The 24,847-nt window shown below is 35.7% G+C and overlaps 4 protein-coding genes across 6 annotated transcripts; 3 read left to right on the top strand and 1 right to left on the bottom strand.

Annotated features, from left to right (window-relative positions):
- Positions 1 to 2,603: 2,603 nt before the first annotated feature.
- ciz1a (cdkn1a interacting zinc finger protein 1a) lies at positions 2,604 to 13,360 on the top strand. 3 transcript variants are annotated; one of them, XM_065251041.2, is made up of 16 exons: positions 2,604 to 2,723; positions 3,313 to 3,538; positions 4,787 to 4,911; positions 5,310 to 5,476; positions 5,646 to 5,739; positions 5,839 to 5,929; positions 6,062 to 6,126; positions 6,451 to 6,527; positions 7,923 to 8,126; positions 8,432 to 8,562; positions 8,697 to 8,790; positions 10,170 to 10,283; positions 10,452 to 10,565; positions 10,652 to 10,730; positions 11,425 to 11,546; positions 11,706 to 13,360. In XM_065251041.2, the coding sequence occupies exons 2-16, from the start codon at positions 3,372 to 3,374 to the stop codon at positions 12,120 to 12,122; spliced, it is 2,061 nt and encodes a 686-aa protein (XP_065107113.1). In that variant the 5' UTR covers positions 2,604 to 2,723; positions 3,313 to 3,371; the 3' UTR covers positions 12,123 to 13,360. The 3 variants fall into 3 exon arrangements, with proteins under 3 accessions (XP_065107113.1, XP_065107110.1, XP_065107112.1); XM_065251038.2 differs by having other exon boundaries at positions 5,643 to 5,739; XM_065251040.2 differs by having other exon boundaries at positions 2,642 to 2,723; positions 3,281 to 3,538; positions 5,643 to 5,739.
- Positions 13,361 to 17,782: 4,422 nt separating this feature from the next.
- bbln (bublin coiled coil protein) lies at positions 17,783 to 18,807 on the bottom strand. The gene is made up of 2 exons (XM_065251037.1): positions 18,451 to 18,807; positions 17,783 to 18,192 (listed from the first exon to the last, which is right to left on the bottom strand). Exons 1-2 carry the CDS (start codon positions 18,527 to 18,529, stop codon positions 17,954 to 17,956), a joined length of 318 nt encoding a protein of 105 aa, XP_065107109.1. The 5' UTR covers positions 18,530 to 18,807; the 3' UTR covers positions 17,783 to 17,953.
- A 214-nt stretch (positions 18,808 to 19,021) lies between these two features.
- On the top strand, positions 19,022 to 21,006 carry surf2 (surfeit 2). The gene is made up of 6 exons (XM_065251036.1): positions 19,022 to 19,296; positions 19,437 to 19,588; positions 19,854 to 19,957; positions 20,039 to 20,233; positions 20,486 to 20,619; positions 20,893 to 21,006. The coding sequence occupies exons 1-6, from the start codon at positions 19,222 to 19,224 to the stop codon at positions 20,977 to 20,979; spliced, it is 747 nt and encodes a 248-aa protein (XP_065107108.1). The 5' UTR covers positions 19,022 to 19,221; the 3' UTR covers positions 20,980 to 21,006.
- A 946-nt stretch (positions 21,007 to 21,952) lies between these two features.
- Positions 21,953 to 23,876, top strand: LOC141282250 (uncharacterized). Its single transcript, XM_073814861.1, has 4 exons — positions 21,953 to 21,983; positions 22,748 to 22,783; positions 22,952 to 23,221; positions 23,467 to 23,876. The coding sequence occupies exons 1-4, from the start codon at positions 21,953 to 21,955 to the stop codon at positions 23,598 to 23,600; spliced, it is 471 nt and encodes a 156-aa protein (XP_073670962.1). The 3' UTR covers positions 23,601 to 23,876.
- Positions 23,877 to 24,847: the final 971 nt, after the last annotated feature.

Here is a 24,847-nt window from a genome sequence, read left to right as displayed (position 1 = left end):
TTATTATAGCATTTATTTTTAAAATTTAAAATATATTTCATTAAAATATTACTTTAGAAATGTAGCAAATTGCTGTCTTGTTCAGTTTTGTATTACGTTATTGTTTTGAACATAAGTTTAGCAGTTTTGAAAACAGTATGTAAGCATGTGCAAATTAGCCTGTATGTACAAAGAGTTTTGGCAGTTGTTGTGTCTGAGTGAAAAAAGAATTCATGAAATTTGAGAGATGTATCATTGAATGCATTTTGTGCCAAAGCAATGATAATTGATCCTCAGTTTAGCCCACATAGACTTCTATTGTGCTCACTGTGTGAAGAGTTTTGCAAAAGTGACCTAAGTATTGAGAAATGCGTCCTAGCGTCTGTAAAAAACTCTATTTTGTGGGTGACAAAGTGTATTTGTCGGCTGTCAACCTTTGTGTTCTGGAAGAATGAGTTGATTTGAGACCTGAATAAAGTGTTTTGGTAGTTGGCAAGCTGAAAGTTGGTTAGTAGAACTGTGTGAAGAGTTTTGCAAAAGTGACCTAAGTATTGAGAATATGTCCTAGCATCTGTAAAAACTGTAAAGAGTAACTAAACCTTAAACCAACTTTTAGTTAATGATCTGTAAGAATGGGACCTTATTAGTGCTTTTTTGATATTTGGGTATAAAGTGTTTCAATGCTACAATATATGGTGTAAAAACGGTGTAAAAACGTCAAAGTGCTGCCCTCTTCAGGCTGAACGGTGGCTACTGCAGTTGAATTTTCCTATTGGATGTTCCAGTACCGCATGACGTAAGCAGGCACAAAATCAGGGAAAACAACCCTCCGCATTCGTCATATGTCACTATGAAAAGTGTGTCCACTACGATGATACTCTCTCCTGAATGCGGAGGAGTCTAAGATGGCGGCGTTATCGGAAGCTAGTTATTTTCATTGGTTAAGTTTTAATGTATATATTTATCTTACAAAATTGCATCGATTACCCTTAAAAGGCCTTTATTTATTCCCCGGAGCCATGTGGATTACTTTTGCAAAGGATGGATGCACATTCCTTGGACTTGAAAGAGCAGACCCTTTATTCATTTATTATAAAGACTGGAAGAGCTATAGGACATTTTCAAAAATATCTGTGTTCATATGAAAGAGGATGGACATGTAACTTGGGTGACTTCAGGGTGAGTAAATTATGGGGTAATTTTCATTTTTGGCCGAACTATCCCTTTAAAGGCGGGGTGCACGATCTCTGAAAGCCAATGTTGACATTTGAAATCACCTAAACAAACACACCCCTACCCCAATAGAATCTGGACCTTTTTTGATAGACCCGCCCCACAAATACGCAACCAAGGCAACCATGTCGGTAACTGCTGATTGGCTACAAGTGTGTTTTGGTACTTGGCCCGACTCGCTTTTCCAAAGCGTTTCTCAAAAATCGTGCACTCCGCCTTTAATTTTCTTCCTTATTTTCATAGACGTTCAAAGGATCACTGAAGTGCCTTGGAACGCACAGCAATATTTTATATGGTGACGTCATTTTAATTGAAACCGGAAGTCACTGCAGAACTATTGAGAAGACCTGCCCACTTTTTAAATAGCGTTTTGTTTATGGGTCAGTCCGCAAAGCATTTGACAGCTTGTGAGCGCTACAGTTATATTAAAATAAACAAAAAAATCTATTTGAAACAAAATATTGCAGGTTAGGTTACAGCCTACGTATTTACAACGCTTTTTGAAGTCTAATGACGTCAGACTGACATTACCCATGAAATCCGATGGACAGTTCACATTATAAATCCTTATTGTAATATTAGTTGTGAATCATAATAATAAGATTTTTCATGTACCTGCACAATAAATGATTTTTGTTTATTTTTTACTAAACAAAAATAGTGATGGTAGCTTTGAAAAACAGAATGAATGGTAGGCTGCACTTTTGAAAAAAAGTTGTCACTGGGATGGTATCTTTTAAAAGGTCCTAAATTTACCATTTAGGTACAGGTACCATTGATGTACCAATGTGTACCTTTAATCAACCAATATTTTTGGTACAAAAGTGTGTACTGCTCCAGTAAAAAGTGTGTACCTTGTACCTTTCTTTCTGAGAGTGTGTTGATTAGAGATTTAATTGTTGGTTGGAAATGTGTTGTTTTATTGTGACCTTTGTAGATTTTAAAGATATCTGTCTTCATTCATTCAGGTTGATGGGATATGTTATCTGAAGCTTTGCAAATTATGTCTGAAGAAAAAGTGCACATACTTTTCATATAGCGATTTTAATAGTTATCCTATCAAAAAAGCTAGCAGCAGCTAAATTTGCTTTTACCTCGGTATGCTCAAAAAGCGCCGAGACGCCAGCTCCAGTCAGGATACTGCCTTCGTCAGATGACCCATGATGGAAGATGACACCAGACCTTACAAAGACATCAGACGACGCCAGCTTTAGTTGGAGTCTGGACTATAAACTGATTAATATATTTTTAAATTTTCTGAATTTACCATGTGTATTCTGCATTGAATCTTTTTTGCAAAAAGCGCTAAACAAAAAAGTAGTACATTATTGTTTAGTGTCCTCCAGTCCTGTGGTGGCGCTGTCGGCGCGCTGTCACACAGCCGCTCGCATTATGCTGCTGCTGATACCGGTGAGTGAGTGTTAGCAACCAGGCTAATGTGACAGGAGTTATTTTCATCTGGCTGTGACTGATTTTCTTCTATTAAAATTTTCCTTCTCCGAGTAAACTTCGTGAGTAGAATTTATGCTTTAGACATTTTGACACAACACTGGAAAATGTATAAATAATGTGAGAAATCTGTCGGACGCAGCTGGTGTTGTCGTGTGTTTTGTCAGCTAGCCGTTAGCATATAGCACATAAAGAGATTATGACTGTGTCTCAAAACCTGGTGAGTCGCCTACTTAGACAGCGTTTGTTTTTGTCAAATCATTAAACGCGATGGCAGCAGCTGTTTTTGACCCGATAAGGCTGCTCTAAATGTTTCGGGTTTTTGAGAGACAGCCTGGTTTGTTTTTGTTTTGTCCTTCAGGTTACATTGAATAAAATGCCCAGATGTTCACATTCCCTGAATTCAGTCTGGAGCTGAATTCTGCATACTATATTTACTGAGTGAATGATTGACTTCTTGTTTGAATTTTTAAGGAATAATTGATTGGGTTTGTTTTATGCACTTGCATAAGTTCAAACGAATTGGTGAATGTTTGACTAGGGGTCATATTCAACTCTTCTTTAAAATTATATTTATTTTTCCATCAGGTTTACTTATCAATTTGCTCACTCTATATAGGATAACTTTCTTCTTTCCCACTTGATGTTCAGAGTCTCTGGCTGAAGTTTGGAATCAGTGCAGCGGTTGATATCATCAGGCAGACGTCAGCATGTTTAACCCTCATCAGCACCAGCAGCAACAGCAGCAGTTTCATCAGCATCTGCGTCAGCTGCAGCAGCTGTTTCAGCAGCAGACGCCTCCTCCGCCACCGCCCCCTCCACCACCACCTCAGCCTCCCCCTGCCCATCACATGACCCATCATCATCAGACCGCACGGTACTGGCACATCAATCTTAAGGAATTGAACAATTCTGGTTCTGTTTTTTTTTAATGAAAGCACCTGTGTCTCTTTTATTGACCCTTTATATAGATTTTCTGTTTGTGAAATATATGTCATAAAAAATGAGTGAACTTTTTGCAAATGTTCCCACTGCAATATGCTTTTGCAATGGTTTGAAATAACTGATTGTAATTTTCCAAAAAGTTATGTATTGTCAAAGTTTTAAGTGGATGCAGATAGATTGACAAAGCAGAGAGAGTAATGTACTGACCTCTCTACCTCTTTAAAAATTAATAATCTTGTGTGCAGATACCAGGTAGCTCACATAAATTAGGTTTAAATGTATTAACACCAGTGAGGGGTAAAGTTACTCAAAACAAGAAATTAATTTCTAGTTACTAATAACATCTTTAATTATCATACTGTACAAATCGATCTCTCCAAAAAAAATGTATTACTTATTCCCAATTACTTTCTAAATCCTATTTAGTAAATTATACAAAGATAGGCTTGAAACGGCTCGAATAAATCATATAAAAGACACTTTTTAAGGTCCAATTCTTACTACTTACCTACTTTTAACTACTTGTACATTAATATACTCCTAATTACGGCTTATTAATACTTAGTAAAGTAGTTGTTAATTTTAAGTATTGGTAGAGTTTGGGTAGGATTAATGATGTAGAATTAGATTTTGCAGAATCATGCATTAATATGTGCTTTTTAAGTAATAATAAACATCCACTATCTCAGTAATATTAATGCTAATAGTCAACCAGTTAATAGTGAGAACTGTAAGAGTGTAACCATTATTCTTATTAACTCACTAAATTATTTTAAATGAGAAGGATACATAAAAAACATGCATTTTAATGTTAGACTTAAAATTTTGTTGTTAAATACACTATTTTATCATAAATGATTGATCTACAGTCCATACACTGTATTTAGTTAAATTACATTAGAAGTAACTATAGTTAAATTACAAGAAAAATAAGAGTAATCCCTTACTTTACTTTTTTATTACAGTAATTAATTGCTTATCACGTGTCCTTTAAACGCCCTCTGTGATTTTGATAGTCAGTCTGTTTTTTTATATTTATGTTTTTTTATTACGCACTGAACTGTAACCTGTGGATGTGTGAAACACAATTTCATTTCTATGTAACATATAGAAATGACAAATAAAGTGTCTGTCTGTTTGTCTGAGAATCTAATGCATGGGTTTCATTTGTTTGAAACAGGTCTATGGCTGTGCCCACCCAAGCACCCCCTTCTGCCCGTATGGTCAACCTCTGCTCAGCCACTCAAACCATCTTAGCACCCAATCCCATGCTGCAAGGGGCTCTGCTGATGCAACAGATGCAGGGTAAACCCACATGTTCAGCACACATGATAGTTAATTTGAAAAAGACACACATATTAAATTATTTGAAATCCATCTGAATACCTGTTTAAGTGAATCTCCCAAAAACATGTACAAAGAAAAATAAAGAAACTAAAGGCAATTTAGCATTTTGTATATATGGAGTGGGTTGTGTCATGAAGACGCATGTGCGAGACAGAAATGTGCTAAGTTGTATAAAAAATTATCGCATAGGCTTAAATTCCTATAAAAGATTTTGGGGTGTATTATAACCAGTGGAATCATTTTTTGTTTGTTTGTTATTTTCACCTCATGCATTGTTCTGTAACTGTCTTGATGAATTTTCATAATGTACTCCTGTCTAATGGGGATTTTAAAAATCTCATATCTCTTCTTTCAAGCTGGTGGCATGCGTGGATTCGCAATGGGTGGACAGCAGTTCCCACAGTTCTTCGCTCCTGGATCCAGAGCGTCTCTCCTCGGGCCTGTTCCAATGGGAGTCGCCATCAAAACTCCTCATATGGGATACTCGCGACACTTTAACCCACACGCACGTTACTTCAGCAATGTAAGGGCGCTGGTGACAACTCTTTGAAGTGTTCGAACTGATGGATGTCATTTCTGCATCTTTATGTTGTGCGGCTTATAAACAGACTGAAACTAGTAGGGTATCTGGGACCCCAAACATAAAGGGACATGTTTGATCTGACACTGTCTTTTTAATACATTTTTAGCAGGACTTTCAGTCACGTCAACAAGACAGAAAGAGAGACATCGAACACAAACCTGCGGGGAGCAGCGACAGCCAATCAGAAGCCAGTGGCAGCAAAGGTATTCAGAAATACTGCCTACATCACTGACTGTTCAACATCAGTATGGTCTTTGAGTTCATAGAAATCCATGTTATGAATTCTGCATCTGTTTAAACAGTTGATATAGCTGCAGGTGTTGCTGATTCAGTGTGTCCATCTACGTCAGACCAACCTGAAGAACCAGCAGCCAAAAAACAAAGAACAGAAGGGTAAGAAAGGTCATGGGTTTGATGCCCAGACCAGTATACTTTTTAATTTAGATTTGATTGTGATTTGAAGTCACTTTTTGACTCTTAAGTCAAATGCATTCATGTAATCATATGATTACTATCTCTGCACAGGTCAGAGGAGCCGGTGGAGACCGAATCGGTACAGAGTAGTGAATATAAGACTCCAGACCCTGAAGGTAGGAAGAATTTGACTTGTTGGGTCTCTTCAGCTAATATGCATAACCTTTATATCTTCTGGTCATGTTGTACTGATGACATCGTGGTGCTTGAGTTTGCTTTAAGGTTGCATCACATCCCAGTATCAATCCGGTTTATGTATTTGCTTGTCATGCATTGGAAGATTCAATGTAACTTAAGGTGATTTTCTGTAAACACATTTGGAGAGATATCCACCAATTGTCCAATTTCTTGTTCTCGTTGACCACAGATTTGTAGTCATACTATTCCTGTAAAACAGAATTGAGATATAATTGATGTTTCATGTGTATGCTGTGTTTCAGAATGTACACTTCAGGAGGGAGGCAGTGTGGAGGGTCCAGTAGCTGCTGAAGCAGATGAGCAGAGTCAAGTGGCCAAGGTTAGTACCACAAAATCCAACGGTACTGATAAACATCATGCTGGAGTAGTGACTAAGATTTACCACTAAAATTCATCTGATCATGGTGTATTTCACCAAACCAGTCAAGAATTGGTCGATGTTTTCATCCCAAATTCTAATGATTTTTTACTATGCATGAAGCACATTTTTGCTTATTTAACAATAGCTATGTTTAAATGCACAAAATGTTGTCAATCTGACTGAATTTAATCTAATTGCAGATTACGACAGTACCGTTTACATGCACCCTAAACATTGCAATCTGATTAAAATGTTTGTATATGATCCCAACCAAACGTCTGTGCAAGCGCACAGCCAGGGTTGCCAGATTTGCTAGGACATTCAAAACTAGGCCAAAAGCATCCTTGTGAATATTCAGAGCCCAAATGCCAATAACTAAGAAACGAAACCCTTAAATTTTTAACTCGCATAAAAAATAAACTCGCTGAAACAGTAGCCCAAATCTGAACTCGAGAAAAGCAGAGGACTTGCCAACGCCTCGCACAGCATCTCTCGCCGAGAAAGTTGTTCTTAAAAAGTTTTCAGATGTAAACAATGAAAACACAATTTTCGCAAGGCACAAAGCTATTTTATTGCTGTAGCCTAATGTTATGAAAGTACTCATGAATGCTGTAGAATGTACAGCACGTGACCCCATTACCTTAATAATGCATTGCCATTGCTTTGCTATTGCATGTTTCTGTTATAAGAAACATGTGATATAATATAAGATGTGAACTTAAGCAAAAGGCATTTTTGCACCCGACTGAGAAAATTATACGATTCACGCGTTAACTTGTGTATTTTTATCATGCTGATTAAAGTGTTTACATGAAGGCTTTTCCATCCGATTGAGCCATCATAACCATGGGTTCACACCAGCCGCGTTTGAGGCGTCAAATTCGCGTCTACCGCGTCTAGTTTGTCGCTTGAACATTTTGAGTTTACTCGTTTCATTCGCGCGTGAAATTCTAGTCAACGAGACATTCACGCGGAAATTCGAGTCATGGGAGGGGCTTCTGCGACTCCGTTCGCTTCCTGTAATCACGTCACTACTAGAGCAAACTCCTAACATGGCGAGTTTTTCCACCAAAGTTCAAATTTTTCAACTCGCAAGTTTGCCGCGGCAATGCTCAATTCGCGCCATCCGTCTTTACATTGAAATCACTCGCGTTTGGCGCCTCTACCGCGGCTGGTCTGAACGCAGCATAACGATTACAAACAAATTATTTGGTTGCATGTAAACGTAACTATAGCTCCTGTGCAAAATTTTGAGCAGAAATAGCATAAAAAGTTTGGTGATTTTATCTTGCCCTCTGAACATGAAACTGAGTATAAATTAATAAATTGCACTTTTTCTATTTTCATTTTCAGCACATTGAAAGCAACGAACCGTCAGTTAAGGATACAGAGAAACAAAACAGTGATGGTCAAGATGACTCCACAGGTTTTGATTCTGTCACTGAAATGAAAGAGCCTACAGTCTCTGCCAAAGGCCCAGAGGAGCTCAGAGATGAAGGAGAAACCTCCAACAAGTTCTTCTGCTATATTTGCAACATCACTTGCCATAACCAGCAGGCATGTTCCTGTTAACTCTGTCTACTAAATTGCATTTCCAATCATTCACAAAGTTTAGCAAAATGCTTTCAGCTACCAATAAGAATGTAGTACATTTCTTCACAGACAATATTATTAATAAGACATGTTTCTGTAGCTCAAATAGTAGAGCATTGCTGGTTTAATTCCCAGGTAACAGATATACTGATAAACTATAAAGAAGCTTAAAAATAAGCGTCTACCAATTAGATGTATGTAAATAAATGTGAAGAAAATACAGATGTTTTTCTAAGAACAGCCCCATTATCTGAATTTTGTGTTTACAGAATTTCCAGAGCCATATGAACGGACTGAGCCACCAGCAGAAGATGATGGAGATCCAGCACATGAGTAACGCGTGTCTCGTAACACTGCTGCCACGAGTCCAGGAGTCTTTGCAGGGTACTCGTAAAGACGGGTGAGTTTCTAAGCCAAACACAGAGGCAGTCGATGAGCCTTAAATATCAGTTTTCCTCATGTTAAGTGCTCTGTCATTTGTAAGGTAATTTGGTAAAGTATCTGCTATATCAAAAAATGTAAATTATTTTCCAGAGAGAAGAGACCAGGCCTGCAGAGATGGTGCTCCACCTGCCAGACTCACTTTACCAGCAATGTCATGGAGCATCGCCGAACCAAGGAGCACAAGGTGAGCAATCCACCAAAATAATCACATGCGTTTTTCCGCCCCGTTTGATAGCCAGGATACAATTTGCCATGATCATCAGCTGGTAGCGGTTTTATATACCACGATTATTATGGGTGTGACAATACATTGATATGGATTAATGCATCGTTTAAATTTCTAACGGTACCACACATAAAATATTGATATGAGGTTCCTTTATTTTGACACTTTCCGCGTCCTCATTTCTTGACGTAACGTCCATCTGCGCATTTTTATTTATTTTCGTAAAATAAAAGTGTATTTTTTTTAAATTAATGAATCGTATCCTACCGTATCGGAATTGCATCAAGAAATGTTTTATGCACCGGCAAAAATCACACCGAAGACTGAGGCAACCGTTATCGTATCACAATGAACTGTCCGATTTACAACTCGTACCGATTATAGGCCAACATATCGGTGCATCCCTATTAAAACCCCTGTTTCTAATGCAATGACCCTTTTAAAGGTGCAATGTGGGACGTTTAGAAGGATCTCTTGACAGAAATGCAATATTATATACATAACTATATTATCAGTGGCTTACAAAGACCTTACATAATGAACTGTTTTGTTTTATTACCTTAGAACGAGCTGTTTTTATCTACATACACCACACGTCCCCTTACATGGAATTTGCCATTTTACGCCACCATGTTTCTACAGTAGCCCTAAACGGACAAACTGCTTTACAGAGCGCAGGGTTTCCCGCAGCACTTTTCAGTTTGGGCGGCCCACCTAAGCTGGGATACCCTACCACCTTAACAAGGTCGTCCAAAAAAAAAATAGCTGCACAAAAGTCTGTCAAGTGTATCTCGGAGAATAGCGTGAACGCGCTTCACACTGCGAACGGGCACACGCCACATGGCCGAAATGAGAGAAAGACATGGTCCGTCAATGTCTGGAGGATAACTAGCCTGTTGATAAAACATTTAATTCATTAATAATCTAGTATGTGTTCATTTTCTGTCATTGTTTCTTTAAAATCGAGTTTAATTTGAGTGTTTTAAATAAAAATATTTTCATCATGACGCGTACGCCCCTTTGATTGCCACGCCCCCAGCTTGACCACCTGCACAACCATACCACCTTAACTAACACATTTTCTGCGGGAAACCCTGAGAGCGCATTTTGTTACTACCACGATGTGTCTCAGACGATAACATGTTTGTCCTGTAGCGGCTCACATAGCTTCACTATGCGTTTCGAAAGGGAGGGGTGTGCTGTGCGCTGAGCCGTTGGTTGCAATTCACAGTCTCACCACTAGATGCCGCTAAAAGTCCGGCATTGCACCTTTAAAAGATCCTCATTTATTTCAATGTTGAGTCGCTTTAACAAGTTACACTTCTGTGTTCGTACAGCAACATAGTCGTTCGTATACCACGAGCTGCACCGTCTGTAAGCAAGACTTCACAACACCCAGAGAATTTGTGGAGCACATGAAGACAAAAGAACATAAGCAAAGAGTTGAGCAGGTGAACATCTGTTATTCATATTTAAAGACGTATGCATTCTGCTGCTTTTAAGGATGATATTTGAATGAATGAATGAATGGGATTAACACATTAACTTAGCTACAGTACATACTTGTAATGTTCCTTTACGGTTTTGAAAAGTTATTGATTTGGTTTGTAACGTTGCAGCTGTGGAGAGAGACTGGCAAGGATGGTGTAGAGGAGCTGAACACTGAGATATTATTGGGCGAGGAGGATGATGACATCAGCGATGGCGAGAGGGAGGAAGAGGAGGATGGGAAGGTATGATATGTTGATATGTTTATCTCTTCTGTAATTGAAAATCACACACTAGTTGTTTAGTTGACCGGTGAAACTTTCTCTTAAAGGAGGGTCTGTCTGCCCAGATGGAGGTCACCCTGGAAGATCTGACTGAAGAGGAGGAGTTTGATGCTGATGTCATGTATGGTGGGTAATAATGATATTTGGTCGAATTAAGATTATAGACACCAGTAAATGAAGATGCCGGCTGGGCGATGGTGTGATCCATAGATATGTATAAAGGCTAGATGTGTTACGGCGGAGTCTCTAACGTCATCACCTGGCGGCCATCTTACCACAGGCAGCTCGCTCACTCGTAGCATTGAGTTTTAATGGTGCAGGTACTTTTAAATGACCATAACTTGCTCAATTTTCTACCAATTTTCAAACGGTTTGGTTTCTTACAAATGTTATTAACGTGGCTATAATTTTTTTTGTATAAGTATGCAGTGTCATAGGTACATCTTTGACGTTTATAACAAACCAAACCGTTTAAAAATCGGAAAATGAAGCAAGTTTTGATCATTTAAAAGTACCTGCACCATTAAAACTCAATGCTACGAGTGAGCGAGCTGCCTGTGGTAAGATGGCCGTCTAATGCGGACGTTCCACTCAATCGGCCAGCAGCGTGGGCGAGACATCTAGCCTTTATACATATCAATGGTGTGATCTATCTCATAATGGCAAAAAACTAAATACTAAAAAAAGTTGTGAGCAATGTCACCTGAATTCTGGATGCTAAATGGTTACGTGAATCTTTTTCTCTTTGTGTCAGTAAAAAATTCTGTATTTTGTTTTGCAAAACTGTAAATGAATTGTTATATGATAATGTTTCTCACAGGGTCTAGTTTTGTGGTTCCCGTGGCTGGTTTCCTCTGTCGACTCTGTAATCATTTCTATCATTTTGAGTCTTCTGCTCGACACGGGCATTGCAAGACCCTCAAGCACTTTCACAACTTAAAGGTAATGATGAGGATTTAGCATGTCACATTTATCACAAGCAGTTTGTTTTATTTGTTGAAGTAAATACTTTTCATCATTCCCGAAAGTCGCTCATCATTTGCATAAAGTTTTATTTTGTGCCATGGTTGATCATTACATTGTTTATATGTTGTTTTACAGAAATATAAAGCCTTTAAGAAACGTGAAGACTTGGGTTCAACCTCAATAGAACCAGCAGACCATGTCAGTTTAGATGAAACCATTGACGGAGAGTCCCTCATCCAAACGTCATCCCTTCAAAGCGCGCCGTCCCCAAGCAGTACTCTACATCCTGTCATCAACATTACCAGACTAAACACCAGCAACCTGACCGACCATCAGGAAACCAAACAGCTATCATCATTAAACCAGGACCTGGAGGAAGCCCTCGGAGACGTTGCGCTCCCACAAGCACCCTCCGGAGCGATCCCAGAGCAGGAGCACGTCGAGGAAGAGGAGGAGGAAGAGAGCTCCAACGGTCTCCCGGAGGTAAAGGCCGGCAGGGGCAGAGGCCGTGGTACCGTTAAGAAACGAGGAAGAGGAGGGAGGCGACGCTGAGACCGACAGCATGTTTTGAGGAAGAGGAGAAGATTAGGGCTGCTATCGATCCTGGGAGAGGAATCACTTCACGCTCAGAGGACTGCAGTGAAAACACCCCTCTCTTTCCTGCGGTCTGGAAGGGTTTGTGCCACCTCTTACCCTGATTGTACCTCGGTGAAAACGCAGGGAGCTGTGATAGTGTGTTTGTGTGTGTTTACTGTAATGTGTTAGGCATCATTACTCAGAGTACTGGTACTCTGAACCGACCCGGACTGCTTCTCGATAGTTTGGGTGTTCATCTCAAAACACAATTTTGCAAGATCACGTGTCGTGTGTGCTTCACGGCAAAAGTAAGAAATAAGAAAACGATGACTATGGGTCATGCAAAAAAAATATTTTTCCCTTTTGATGTTGGGGTGAAATATGACCCTGTGCTTTTTGAGATTGGGGCGCACTGAAGTGAAAGCTCTGCTTGCAGGTTTGAAGTGACGTAGAATGTAGGCGAACTGTACTGAATTATTTTTTTTAACCGAAAGGTGAAAATTTGATTGTAGTTTTGTATCCGGTGAGACTTCCCTGCTGTTTTAAATCTAGTAATTTAAGACCGATGAGTGTGATTTTGTCTTTTGATATTTGTACAACCCAACACATCTGATCTGGTTAACACATTAGACTTTGATCAATCCATTAGACAAACTGACAGCAAACTATTAAGTGAGTTATAATAAACCTTTTTAAAAATGAGTTTTCAATGGAGAACCTTCACGTCTGATTTAGTTTTAAAACTAAAATAACACCAGCATTTAACATGTTTAAGTCTAGCTGTGAGTTGGAGAGTGGTTGAATGGTTAACGCATTGTGACCGACACGCAGTATGGCAAGCCGTTATGACTTTTATTCATTCTCAGGATATGAATTCTTAATGTAATCAATTCAAATGTCACAAGTTAAAATGTCAATTGTTGATATCAAGAATTCACATTCGGAGATTGAATGAGTGTGAATAAAATGGCTTTCTGTAGCACAGTGTATATACATTTTTAGGTGACATCTCATAACAGAATAGTTGATGGCAGATGGGCAGGATTGTGAGTTATGGTATCAGTGTTTTTTTAGATCCTTACTGTTTTTAAAGTGTCAAAATAATTTTGATGTTCATCGCAAACCCAGCACACCCAACATGCAGATGAAAGTGCAAAAGCAAACTTGTTAATTTATAAAATGTTTATTTTAAAATAAACATAATGTGTTACTCACAGGTGTGTTTATTGTGTGGAATATTGAAGATTATGGGTTTATTGATACAGTCAGTGACTTGTGTACAGGTCATATTTCACCCCCCCTCCAAAATAAAAATATTTTGCATTTAAAACAATTAAGATTACTTTTAGGGACATTATTTTTGCGTTTTCTGGTATTTTAACATTATTGATATTTAAACGGTCAGTTCGCAGAAAAATAAAAATTCTGTAAAATAAAATAAAAACCAAATTAATTTGGGGCATCACTGACTTTTAAATTCAAAAATACTATATAAATGAATGGTGCCTCAGATCTGTTTGGCTACTGACATTATTTCTTTGTGTTCAGCAGAACAAAGAAATTTATACAGGTTGTTCTGATGACAGAATTTTTAACTATCCGTTTAAGCACCCCCAAAATTATTTTTATTATTTTTTCTGCTCTGCTTTTAATTTTTTGCAACTTAATACTGAATCATTATTATTGAGAATAATGATAATTCTGATTTGATGAGAATTTGGGTTTTTTTCATTTGTGCTTGATTGTAAGTATTGACAGAATGTAAAAACACCTATTGACTCTAACTAGGGCTGTCACAATGATTAAATAATCGTCCCAACGCAATTGTTTGATCTTATCGTGATGATTTCAGATCACCGCAATGATTGCAAATCTCTCTAAAAAACTCAAGGGGGAGCTGTAGTGCCTGTATAAACGAGACGGTATAGACCAATTTAGAGTAGACGTCACAGTTACGTCACTGCAAGCTGCGCGCGCAATGCGGTTGCAGAAAAACAGTGGAAATGAATTAGACACGAGTGAAAAGAGCAAGATAACTCACTGGAAAATGTCCTGGTGTGCTGTTAAGTGTCAGAATAAGAATGCCAAAAAAGATGGCTTTCATTTTTATAGAATACCATCGTCGAAGAGATCATTTGAAGATAAACGTAGGTGTTTATGATTACAAGCCCTTAAACGGACAGAATGGAGCAAGGAAATCATCTGGAAATCTTTTAATAATTAGAATAGAAAATAAGTAGAGAAGATGTCCGGTCGAAGTCTGTTCCCTCCATGTGTTTCTTATAGCGTTTTTATCATGTTACAATTATAATTTATTAAGGAAGAAATAATAGAAAACAGGAAAATTATGACATATTTAATAAACGCTATTATATATAATACATGATAGTATTGCTTTTACATGTACTTTAGCGATTCAGACTGTAAAATATTTGATTTAGCAAAAAAGAACAATACATATACATTACATACATGCATATGTAGCCAAGCCATTTAAACTTTTTATCTATCTAAAAAAATAAACGTAATGTGATTAAAACGCTATAAGAAACATTGCACTAAAGGGAAACATAAAGGAATCAGACTTCGACAGAACACCGGATCCATAAAAATCACGATTTAATGCTAAAACACTTCACAACCCTACTGCGGAGCAGTCACTTTCTGCAACCAGTTTGGCTCCGCCCACAAAAAACGTCATCTCTGTTTGCAAACACGAAATTGGTCTATACGTTGCAAAGCCATTTAATACAGTAGAAAAACAGCATTTAAAGAAATGTTGCAAAACTTACAAGCAGTATGAATAGCAAAGTAAAACATACATTTCCAAAGCAGCAATTTCAAAAAATTTTTTTTTTTCAAATTTTGAAAGATATATTTATTAAATAATTACTTTTAAATATGTGTTATGTGTATTAATATTTACTGCCAGGTAAACCTTGCAAAAGATTTAATTCAAATAATCACAACAATGTGTAAAAAATTATTTCATGAACAAATAAAAAGATTTATGAGAATTAAATGTCAACGCCCTAAAACAGCCAATTAATCGTCAGTCAAATTTCATAATTGTGACAGCCCTAGCTCTAACATCAGTATCATTTTACTCGTGCAAAATATTATTGAATTATTATTTGAAATGTGACCTGGGCATTTGAACTGACGTTTGTCCACCTGTTGAAATCAGTAATATAAATATGCTGCTGTAACGTACTGTACATGGTCACATCTTTACATTTTAACAACTTTATACTGGGATCCATAAAAGGATTATTGATTTAGCATTGCATTAGTGTGAAAGTGTTGAATGTTAATGTTTATTTTATTTATTTAAAATATACTATTTTGTTTTAAGAGCGACTCACTTTGTGCACTGAAAGAACTCCCGTCGCCTGTATCAGCAGATTGTAAATCAATCACAGATTTAAGCTTTTAAACAAACTACGTACGTAGCAAATAGAAAGAATGTGAAAACTAATTAAATGCTCATCATGTCAGTGAACGAATGCGATTTTCACTTTTAAAACTGAAAACATCTCACAAAAAACATCCAGATTGTGTTTCACATCAAAAGTAATAAAATATATTTTGTATAAAGTAAAAATGTTTAGTGAGGATGAGTATGATCAGAACATGTTCATTACTAGTTCTGGGAGATTCACATGTAAACAAAAAACATTCAACTTTTCCTAGATTCATCAATTCAAAATCCTGTGTATGGAGAGGATTATCTCCCAGAGAAAACCATTTTGAAATGTCAAAACATTGTAGGAAGATCCTGACTGTGTGATCATTTTATCTGCATGAAGATCCAGACCAAATTGGTTTCCATTGGTCTGGTTTGCTGGTTTAAGAGGCTGCCTAAAACCAGTATTTTCAGCAGGGATTAAAAATGATGCGTGTCCATCTTCAGACAGCAACACGTGTGTTTCTGAGTGCCGTAATTACTAATGTACATCTTCTGTAACTCTAAAGGAAATTCTTCAACCTCGAAAAATGCTTAACATTAAAATTCCTCATAGTTCCTGTTGTGTTGAACACTGAGGGACGCAGGCCAGTGAAACGTGTTAAAGACACGCTGTGAATCTGTCAAACAAACCTGCAACCATATTGTTCGTACTTGTTCATTTAAACTACTAGAAGAAATTTGTATGTGTATCTTATATTTGTTCATTGTCTAAACAAGACAAAAGCAGCTAGAGGTTCATGTTTTTCCCCAATGTTTTCTGCATTTGACTTTTAATTTTTATTAAAATGTTTGACGATTACAGGTATGTTTGGATTATTTATGCATTGGTACATACGGCACACAAATGTATGCAGTACCCACATTTCAAGCCATTGTAAAATGCAGATAAATGCACACCTGTCACTGTGCATTCTGTATTAATGTACCAAGGTAATACAGTGCCATAGTCAGCCTAATATAGGGGTGAGCGGGGCACAAACTAACACAGGGTTAATTGTATCAAGGCTACTTTACATATTTATACAGGGCCCAACAATCTGCTTTGACTTTTTTCTTACTGTCAGAATATGATCTCCTTTAAATCTCTAAAAAGTTTTTATGCGTTTTGGTGAAGATATTGAACAAAAAGTGTTTTGAAGGCATTGAAGTACGTTTCTTCATCTTGTGTTTTTTTATGGGTGTTTAAATCACCAAATCCAAACTTCTATTTTTTTAATCACTGTCTTGTTATCTAAAACATAACGTGGCGGTTTCCTGGACCAGGATTAGCTTAATCCAGGACAAGGCCTTAGTTTAATTAGGAAATATAACTAGTTTTAGCAAACATGCCTTACTTAAAACATTACCTGTGTGCATTTTGAAGCAAAACAAATGGCACTGATGTATTTTAAGATATGTCAGTTCTTATGTCAAAGTTATTTTCAGTTTGGACAGCTCTTAAAAATGTTTTAGTCTAGGACTAGTCTAATCCCTGTCCGGGAAACCGCCCCAACATCATTTTGAAACATGTCAGCAACTACTAGTAACTGATAGCTGGGATTGGAAACATTTTTTACACAGTGGGGTTAGTTGTCACACAATTTTACAATGAAGCCTCAGGTATACAAAGATAATGAAATGAGAACAATTTAATACTACTCATCAAAATGATAAATGTTAATACAGTATCAGGGGAAATAATTCATTATTATGATTTTGTGTCTTAATTGTGTAAATCTATTTATATGCAGTGATGCATAATATAAGAATGGTTAGATGAAAGATCATGGATGGATGAATGCGTGGATAATATGATTAATTTGTTAATATTAATATGATTAAAATGATTAATTGGGACTAAAATAGATAGATATCCACTGGATATCTATTTTAGTCCCAATTAATCATATTCGGTGATTTATCGTTTTTAACATAAAACCTTCCTATGTAAAGAAGATTCTGTAAAAATATAATCTTGATTGTTTTTAATATTGACTGAGTTAGGTAATGTCAAAGATTGAAATCAAACTTTGATGCTCCAGATTGGATCATTAGATTTTGAGACTTTAGTCTTGATTTCACAGACAAGCTCACATTTCCTTAAAGAGGATAAAATCACTGTACACTGACCATAAGTGACTTAACACTTTAATTTAAAAGAACCCAGGTCACACACAAGCAACAGAAATACATGGACAAATACATTATACTTTATTGGTCCTTAAAATATACTACAGTTATTCACTTTACATCAAATATCTTACATCTGAATGTATTAATGAATGATCCGAGACATCATCATCAACAGGACAGGACATGAAACAACACACAGACAGTTTTGGTCTCAGGATGAAATCATCTAGTCTTCGATGTTTGAGTCTCTGGATGCTGAATCTTCAGCTGGCGGAGGAGGATGATGATGATGCTGGTGATCTTCCTCTGCCTGTGCATCATTCACATGTTCTCTAAACTCTCGTCTGGCTTGTCTGTTGGACTCCAGAAGCTCGTGTAGTTTTCCATTCAGTGCATCATTTCTCTCCTCAATACCATCCAGATATGAGTTTATCTGATCCAGCATGGAGTTGACTGCTGCATATTCTATATGTTAAAGCAAATTCAGTAATCTCAGATAGATGCAGTGGTGGATCACATTGGTCAAATATTGTGTAATATCATATGACTAATGTATGTTCTTGACAGCTCATGTGAGATTCATCTGATGTAATATCTAATGACAACACATTCAATATCCAATACCCAAACACTTATTTCACAGGACCTGGCAAAAATGTCCCTAAATTATTATACATAATTATATTTACTGTGCAAAACTAACACCTTAATAAATATGAATACCTTCATCACTGAATTCATCTTCATCGTCGATAATTCCATCATCAGCTGAAATGTTCGGATCTCCGTTTGGTCCAGACATATCAGCAAACCAGTCTTTATAAAAATACTAACTTACCTACAACAAGGTAGACTCGAGTGAAATATAATCCTGATAGAACTGATAATGTACTGATAACCGCACAATTTGGATAAATCAACGTAATTAAAACATGTCAAAATACATATACAAATCTATATACTTAGATCGCTATATATTAAACACAATATAATTAACCCTAATACTGTAATTCTGCAATCATAAGACGTGAAGTACTCGTGATCAGCTGACTAACCGCAGACTGAGAAGAATAGCTGTTCAAAAATCTGCCTGATCAGAATTAATGCTCACTCACAAACGGAAATATTTTAGCCTCAAATCGAGATGTTTTAATAATTGGCATTTTGATTTATGTTTATTATAAGAAAAATACATAAGTATAATTTTGTAATGACTAATGACTTTGTCATTATTTCATTTATTTCCCGGGGTTTTTATGGGCAGTTTGGAGGTCTTCGTGTCTCCCTCAGCGGCGCGTTATATGACGTCAAATAGTAGTTTTTAAATACCATGCGCATCAACACGAGCGCGTTAATGGTGTTTATTATCTTATTTTGACGATAAATAAGTGTGCTTTTGTTTTGTTTGTTTTTGCAGTGGAATTCACTCTTTAACACAGTTAATCTCATGTTAATTTAGTTTGTTGACACGACACTTCTGTTGTTTTTGCCGCAATGGAAGGTTTACCAGAAGAGTTGAGATCATTTTTACAAACAAACCCTTTCCTTCAACTCACAGACTCCAAGAAGGTAAAGCATGAAAATTATGATAAAACCCACAAGTTTACGATAAAGACTTGTGAGTGAATGGATATGTTTGGTGAATGTGGATATTATGGACAGACACTGGGTAAATGTTTGAGGTTTGCTATTTTGTTTTTTGTTTTCAGATTAAGTGTACACTGAACGGCCACGAGTTTCCCTGCAGCCTCGCAGAACTGCAGCATTTTACCTCAGGAAAGAAATACAAGCAGCTGTCAGCAGACGCAAACTTTGACTACAGTCAGTATGAGCCGCATATAGTTACCAGCACTAAACAGCCGTAAGTAACGATTATTACTAACCATAACCATGTAGTCTGTATGTCTCAGTGCTGCTGGTGGAGATGTATCTGGTTGATAAACCTAAAAACACATCTGAACCAGCTCATCATCATGAGTTGTGTTCTTAAATGTTGTGTAATTTACATAGAAGCTTTGTGTTCACAAGTATTTGTAGTGTTATACACCTGCAGTTTCTATAGTATACAATATGTATACTGTACCTAGTATATAATACGTATGACATATTCATTTTGTTTTTCTCAGCAATCATCTCTTCTGCAAGCTCACTTTACGTCACATCAATCGCGTGCCGCAGCACGTCCTACGCCACGTCAATGGGAAAAAATATAAAAAAGCTCTAGAGAAATGTAAGTTATGAATCACAAAATGATCTATCAAAGGTTTTAATAGTATATGTTAAAATCCAAACATGTGTGGTGTTGTGTCAGATGAGGAGTGTGTTCGACAGGGTGTGGAGTTTGTCCCGGCAAGTCTTCAAAAGAAAAGGAGAACCAAAGATGATGATGTCACAGCAAGTGAAAGTAGAGTGAAGAAGAAGAAGGAGGACAGTGGAGTCTGGAATCCGAGCACGAGTGATTCGGAGAAGAGCGATTCAGAAGACAGCATGTCAGACCTTTATCCACGTTAGTGATGCTTTGATTTTATTAGCTGCCGTCACAAATGTAAAACACAAACAAACATCACGTCTCTCAAGCTCCTAAATAGACAACATTTTAATATAATAGTCTACTCTTCTTTTGGGCCTTGGTTTGCATGAACTTGCTGCATAAACAGCATTTATGTTTTACCATTACAACTTGATCTTGAAAAAATAATGAAAATATTTGGATGAACTCTTCTTTTAAATTATGTTTGTTTGTCCTCCCTCTGTGCAGCATCTTTGTTTACAGTAAATAAAGCAGAGGATGAAGATGGTATGAAAGATGGTGAGGAAGATGATTTCAAGACTGATGATGATGACGATGTAACTGAAATGGAGGTAGAAACACAGATGCAGAAACGCAAAAAGGTCAGTTTTCTCTATGATAGATATCAGTATTTGCTTTTTTGAAAATCTATATAACATTATATTTAAAAAAAACAAGCTATGCAAATATATGTAATACATTATAAACAGTACAGCAATGACATTTAACCTGTCATTTAAATCAGAACTGTTTCTTTAAAATTATTGTAAACCTCTTTATCCAATAAACATGAATGACAGCCATATTTCTTCAACAGTTGTGTGAACTGTCAAAATCTTTAAGTTTCATGTGTTTTTCTATTCTTGTTTTTACAGGCGCAGCCTTCTGCCTTAACCAAAAAATTTAGGAAGAACAAAAAGAAAAAAGGTTTTAGGTCTGTTGGAAAAGTTAATGGAAAATGAAAATAAAGTTTGTATCTCATTAAAAAAGTCTATTGTCTGTCTCATTACTGAAGGAAGATATGGTGGTGAAATCCAACAGCTGCAAGATGTTATCTATATGTGAGCTTCTGTACATGTCCTGTATTATTGCTGTAGAAATCTTGAGGCACAAAACAAAGTGTTATAGAAGGTGTTTTTTTATTTTTATATAAAAAACCTGCAACAAATTGTCCTCATCATCTAAAATATGGGTAATATAGGTTTTCAACAACTGATGAGTAATAATACCATGACTCCCAGTTGTTGAAGACCTATATTTTATAAATTCAATGCATCAAACAAAAATGTATTAATAGGCAAAAAAATAAAAATTAAAAAAATAAAGTTGTTACCACGTTAAAATCTATTTCGTAAAATTGAAGTGTAATGTAGTATGCCAAAAATTATTATTTAAAGTCTTTATTATTTATTATTATTATTTAAAAACCAAACTGTCATAAATCCATCTAGTCTCAAAGGAATACTCCACTTTCATAAAAATTAAATTACGATAATTTACTCACCCCCATGTCATCCAAGTTGTTGTTTTTTGTTTAGTCAAGTTTTTTTTGTTGTTGTTTGAGGAAAACATTCCAGCAGGATTTTTCTTCATTTTTATAGACCCCAACAGTTTACAGTATTAATGCAGTTTAAAGGGGCTCTAAACGAGGCATAAGGGTCTTCTTGAGCGAAACGATAGTCATTCTCTGTCATTGGTGCAGTACCCTTTAAAAAGTTCCTAATTTGTACCATTTAGGTACAGATGTGTATACATTTGGTACAATTACAGTATGTTCTTTTGAGGTAGGCTCCCAATATGAACTCTTTGGTATCAATATGTATATAATATCATTGATGAATCATTCCTTTCTGCAAAATTCAATGCATCACTTCTTTATTTAGTTAAAATGAAACTTCCTGTTAACACATACATGTCATTTACCGTACAGCACAGATGGAGTGTGGTCAACTTCCTTTAATGCTCTGTAAGTTTTTGTATTTATCAGTATACATTGCTTTCCTTCATACAAATAGCGTTGTTGTTTGTAATTTTGTAATGCTTATAGTTCGAACGATAATTGCTTAATAAACCCTTCACAGTATTGTCCAAAAGCCTTGGGCACATTTTTAAGATGTTTATATTATTTGCTTTACTTTCAAGTTTCAATAGGACATTTTAATAAAGATTAATTAAAGTAAAATGTAATAATCAGGATTTTGAAAAAAACAAACAGTACTGCATGACCCACACAGACATCTCACCCTCATCGTGTCATCTACATAAACTAAATCCATTTAAATTTTTTAAGCAATGATTAGTTTAATAATGTTTGTAATGATAGTTTCGCAACTACATTGTGCAGCTTGGGTTCTACACATTTATAAATATATGTATATCATTCTTAGTTTTTTTAACATTTTCAACTTTTGAACATAACTGCTGTACATCACATTTGTATCTTGTACATATATTTTATCTATTTGTGCACTGTTAAAAAACAGCATGAAGTTAAAACAACATTTTGCAAGTTTTGGCTGTGAAAAGTTGACATAATTTATAAAATCAAATTGAAACTTAGTTATTTAAGTTAAAGTTACATCAAAATATATGTTGATTTGACAAAAATCCTGCATATTTTATACAGTGTGTAGATGCTTGTTGACAATTGCATTTTTTTATACATTTTTATGGAAGTTTCTGTAACTTGTTACTTATTATTTTCATTCATTCATTCATTTTCATGTTTAGTGGTGATGTCTCACATCTACTCTGGACACACACAAGGTTATTAATATTCTCATATTTGATATCTAGTATCAATCTTGGTGCACATTATATTATTAGCATAACAATTTTATTGAAAGTTTGAGCTGAAATAACAAAAACAAGATCTATTTTTGTTGTTCTCCTTATGCATTAAATTAAATTGACTTTGTTTTGTGATTTTGACAGAGTCACATAAACCTGTCCTGACTGTGTCTCCTGACCAGCCTCAGATACTGATAGGACAAACTGTGATACTAAGATGTGATATGGACTGGGTAAATGTGACGTTTACCTGGATCTGTCATAATCGTGAAGTTTACGTCTCTGAACTCAATGAGTACATCATAAATCAAGTTAATGTGTCACACAGTTGTACTTACAGATGTCACGGGTCCAGGACAGAGTGGCCACGATATTCTTACTGGAGTAACCCAATAAATCTCACAGTCATCACCAGTAAGCAAATCATGTATACAAGCTGATATACATCATGTGAAATATACTTTTATGAGGTTTCTGAGCACAAACAGATACAAGTTTGGATTAAAGCATCTCCAATGTGGAAAAGTGTAATGTAACAAGACTTGACATCAACATTATTATAAAAATACTTTATTTACACACAGTTCAAATACAGTGTTGATTAAATGCAGAACACACATTTTGTTTCATGTTTGTATGTATATTTGTGTCTCCTTCAGGTTTTTCTGGTTCAGATGTGTCGCTCTCTGCTCTCAAACTGGGTAGTTTTCTACTGGCCGCATCACCGTATCTATTGACATCTATCATTCTGGGACTGAAATGCTACAGAGCTCACAGTTTCTCTCTTGTCTAGTGTGAATTTTGATACCAGTATAATATTATAAATCATTATTATAAGCTTTAATTTTTAACCAAAAAGTTATAGGGTGCGGCTGTGATGTGTCAGATGAGATCTGACCCTCCTGGTTTCTCACAAATTATTCTCTCATTTATACATCAGTATGTTTTGGTTTCTTGCCACCTAGCTTATAAGTAAATTCACTTTTATCGTTATGATACAATCTTTTACATCCAAACCAGACTTTTTCACATTTTCATTAGGCAATGCTCTAAGCATGTTGCATTTCCATTCATATACAGTAAATGTCACTTATCGTATTCCTTGACTAAATTTCCTATTGTCTCAGGAAACTACATAACATTTAAGTAGATTACAATATTTTTATTACTATATATATATATATATATATATATATATATATATATATATATGTATATGTATATGTATATATATATATGTATATATATATATGTATTTATATGTATTTATATTTATATATATATTTATATATTCAACATATTCAGTAATTGGTATGTTTTCTGCTTTTTTATGTAAAGCTTGAGGTAATGCAACACTGTGCTAAATGCAGTTGAATTGAGTTGAATAAGTAAATGTAAAAATGTTAAAAATAGGTAAGCCAGGTATTTGAATTTGTATGTATATCAGTTAAAAAATTGTAAATAAAAACCATAACCATTCACTAGTATACAAGAATGCACATATCCTATCTGCAGTATACCCTTTTTTTTAAAGAATAAACTTTAAATTAAATATTTGTCTGGGAGAGCTCTCTGTGTATATTTTTGTGATTAGATTTTTTACAAATAAATATACAACCAGCAGTGTAAATGTATCTATTTGCAACTAAACATGACAATATGCAGTGTAAAAAAGAATGGAGTTAAGTTTCCCATATAGATTTTGTTTACTAGTGGCTGTAAAATACTGTTTAGGCTAAACCACGCAAACATTTTTTCTTAAAACATTGACGCTACTAAAATTATTGTATAATTCACTTAATATTGGTATTATACATTATATTGACCCTTTAGTATTTAAATTAAGTTTAGCTTTTAGGATGTTCCGGTAGTTTCTTCAAAATATTTTTTTTTCTGTTTTTATTATTTAATTATATAATTTTCTATTTAATATTTATTGTATTGACACCCATTGTTTAATGGCTATTGTATGAAATAATGTCTTGTTTAATACTATCACTCTTTAATCCCAAATTTATTTAATAGTCAAATTTTTGGATT

This window comes from Paramisgurnus dabryanus, chromosome 5, assembly GCF_030506205.2.
Source record: "Paramisgurnus dabryanus chromosome 5, PD_genome_1.1, whole genome shotgun sequence".
NCBI lineage: Eukaryota > Metazoa > Chordata > Actinopteri > Cypriniformes > Cobitidae > Paramisgurnus > Paramisgurnus dabryanus.
This window is presented reverse-complemented; position numbering and strand designations above follow the sequence as displayed.

Coding starts and splice junctions, on each gene's coding strand:
- ciz1a (XM_065251038.2), top strand. CDS start 3,372: ATGTTTAACCCTCATCAGCACCAGCAGCAACAGCAGCAGTTTCATCAG. Junction 5,477..5,642: donor ACGCACGTTACTTCAGCAAT/GTAAGGGCGCTG, acceptor ATACATTTTTAG/CAGGACTTTCAGTCACGTCA. Junction 8,563..8,696: donor CAGGGTACTCGTAAAGACGG/GTGAGTTTCTAA, acceptor ATTATTTTCCAG/AGAGAAGAGACCAGGCCTGC.
- bbln (XM_065251037.1), bottom strand. CDS start 18,529: ATGTCTGGACCAAACGGAGATCCGAACATTTCAGCTGATGATGGAATT. Junction 18,193..18,450: donor AGATGAATTCAGTGATGAAG/GTATTCATATTT, acceptor TTTAACATATAG/AATATGCAGCAGTCAACTCC.
- surf2 (XM_065251036.1), top strand. CDS start 19,222: ATGGAAGGTTTACCAGAAGAGTTGAGATCATTTTTACAAACAAACCCT. Junction 19,297..19,436: donor AACTCACAGACTCCAAGAAG/GTAAAGCATGAA, acceptor TTTTGTTTTCAG/ATTAAGTGTACACTGAACGG. Junction 19,958..20,038: donor TAAAAAAGCTCTAGAGAAAT/GTAAGTTATGAA, acceptor GTGTTGTGTCAG/ATGAGGAGTGTGTTCGACAG.
- LOC141282250 (XM_073814861.1), top strand. CDS start 21,953: ATGGAGTGTGGTCAACTTCCTTTAATGCTCT. Junction 21,984..22,747: donor TCAACTTCCTTTAATGCTCT/GTAAGTTTTTGT, acceptor TTTCATGTTTAG/TGGTGATGTCTCACATCTAC. Junction 23,222..23,466: donor AAATCTCACAGTCATCACCA/GTAAGCAAATCA, acceptor TGTCTCCTTCAG/GTTTTTCTGGTTCAGATGTG.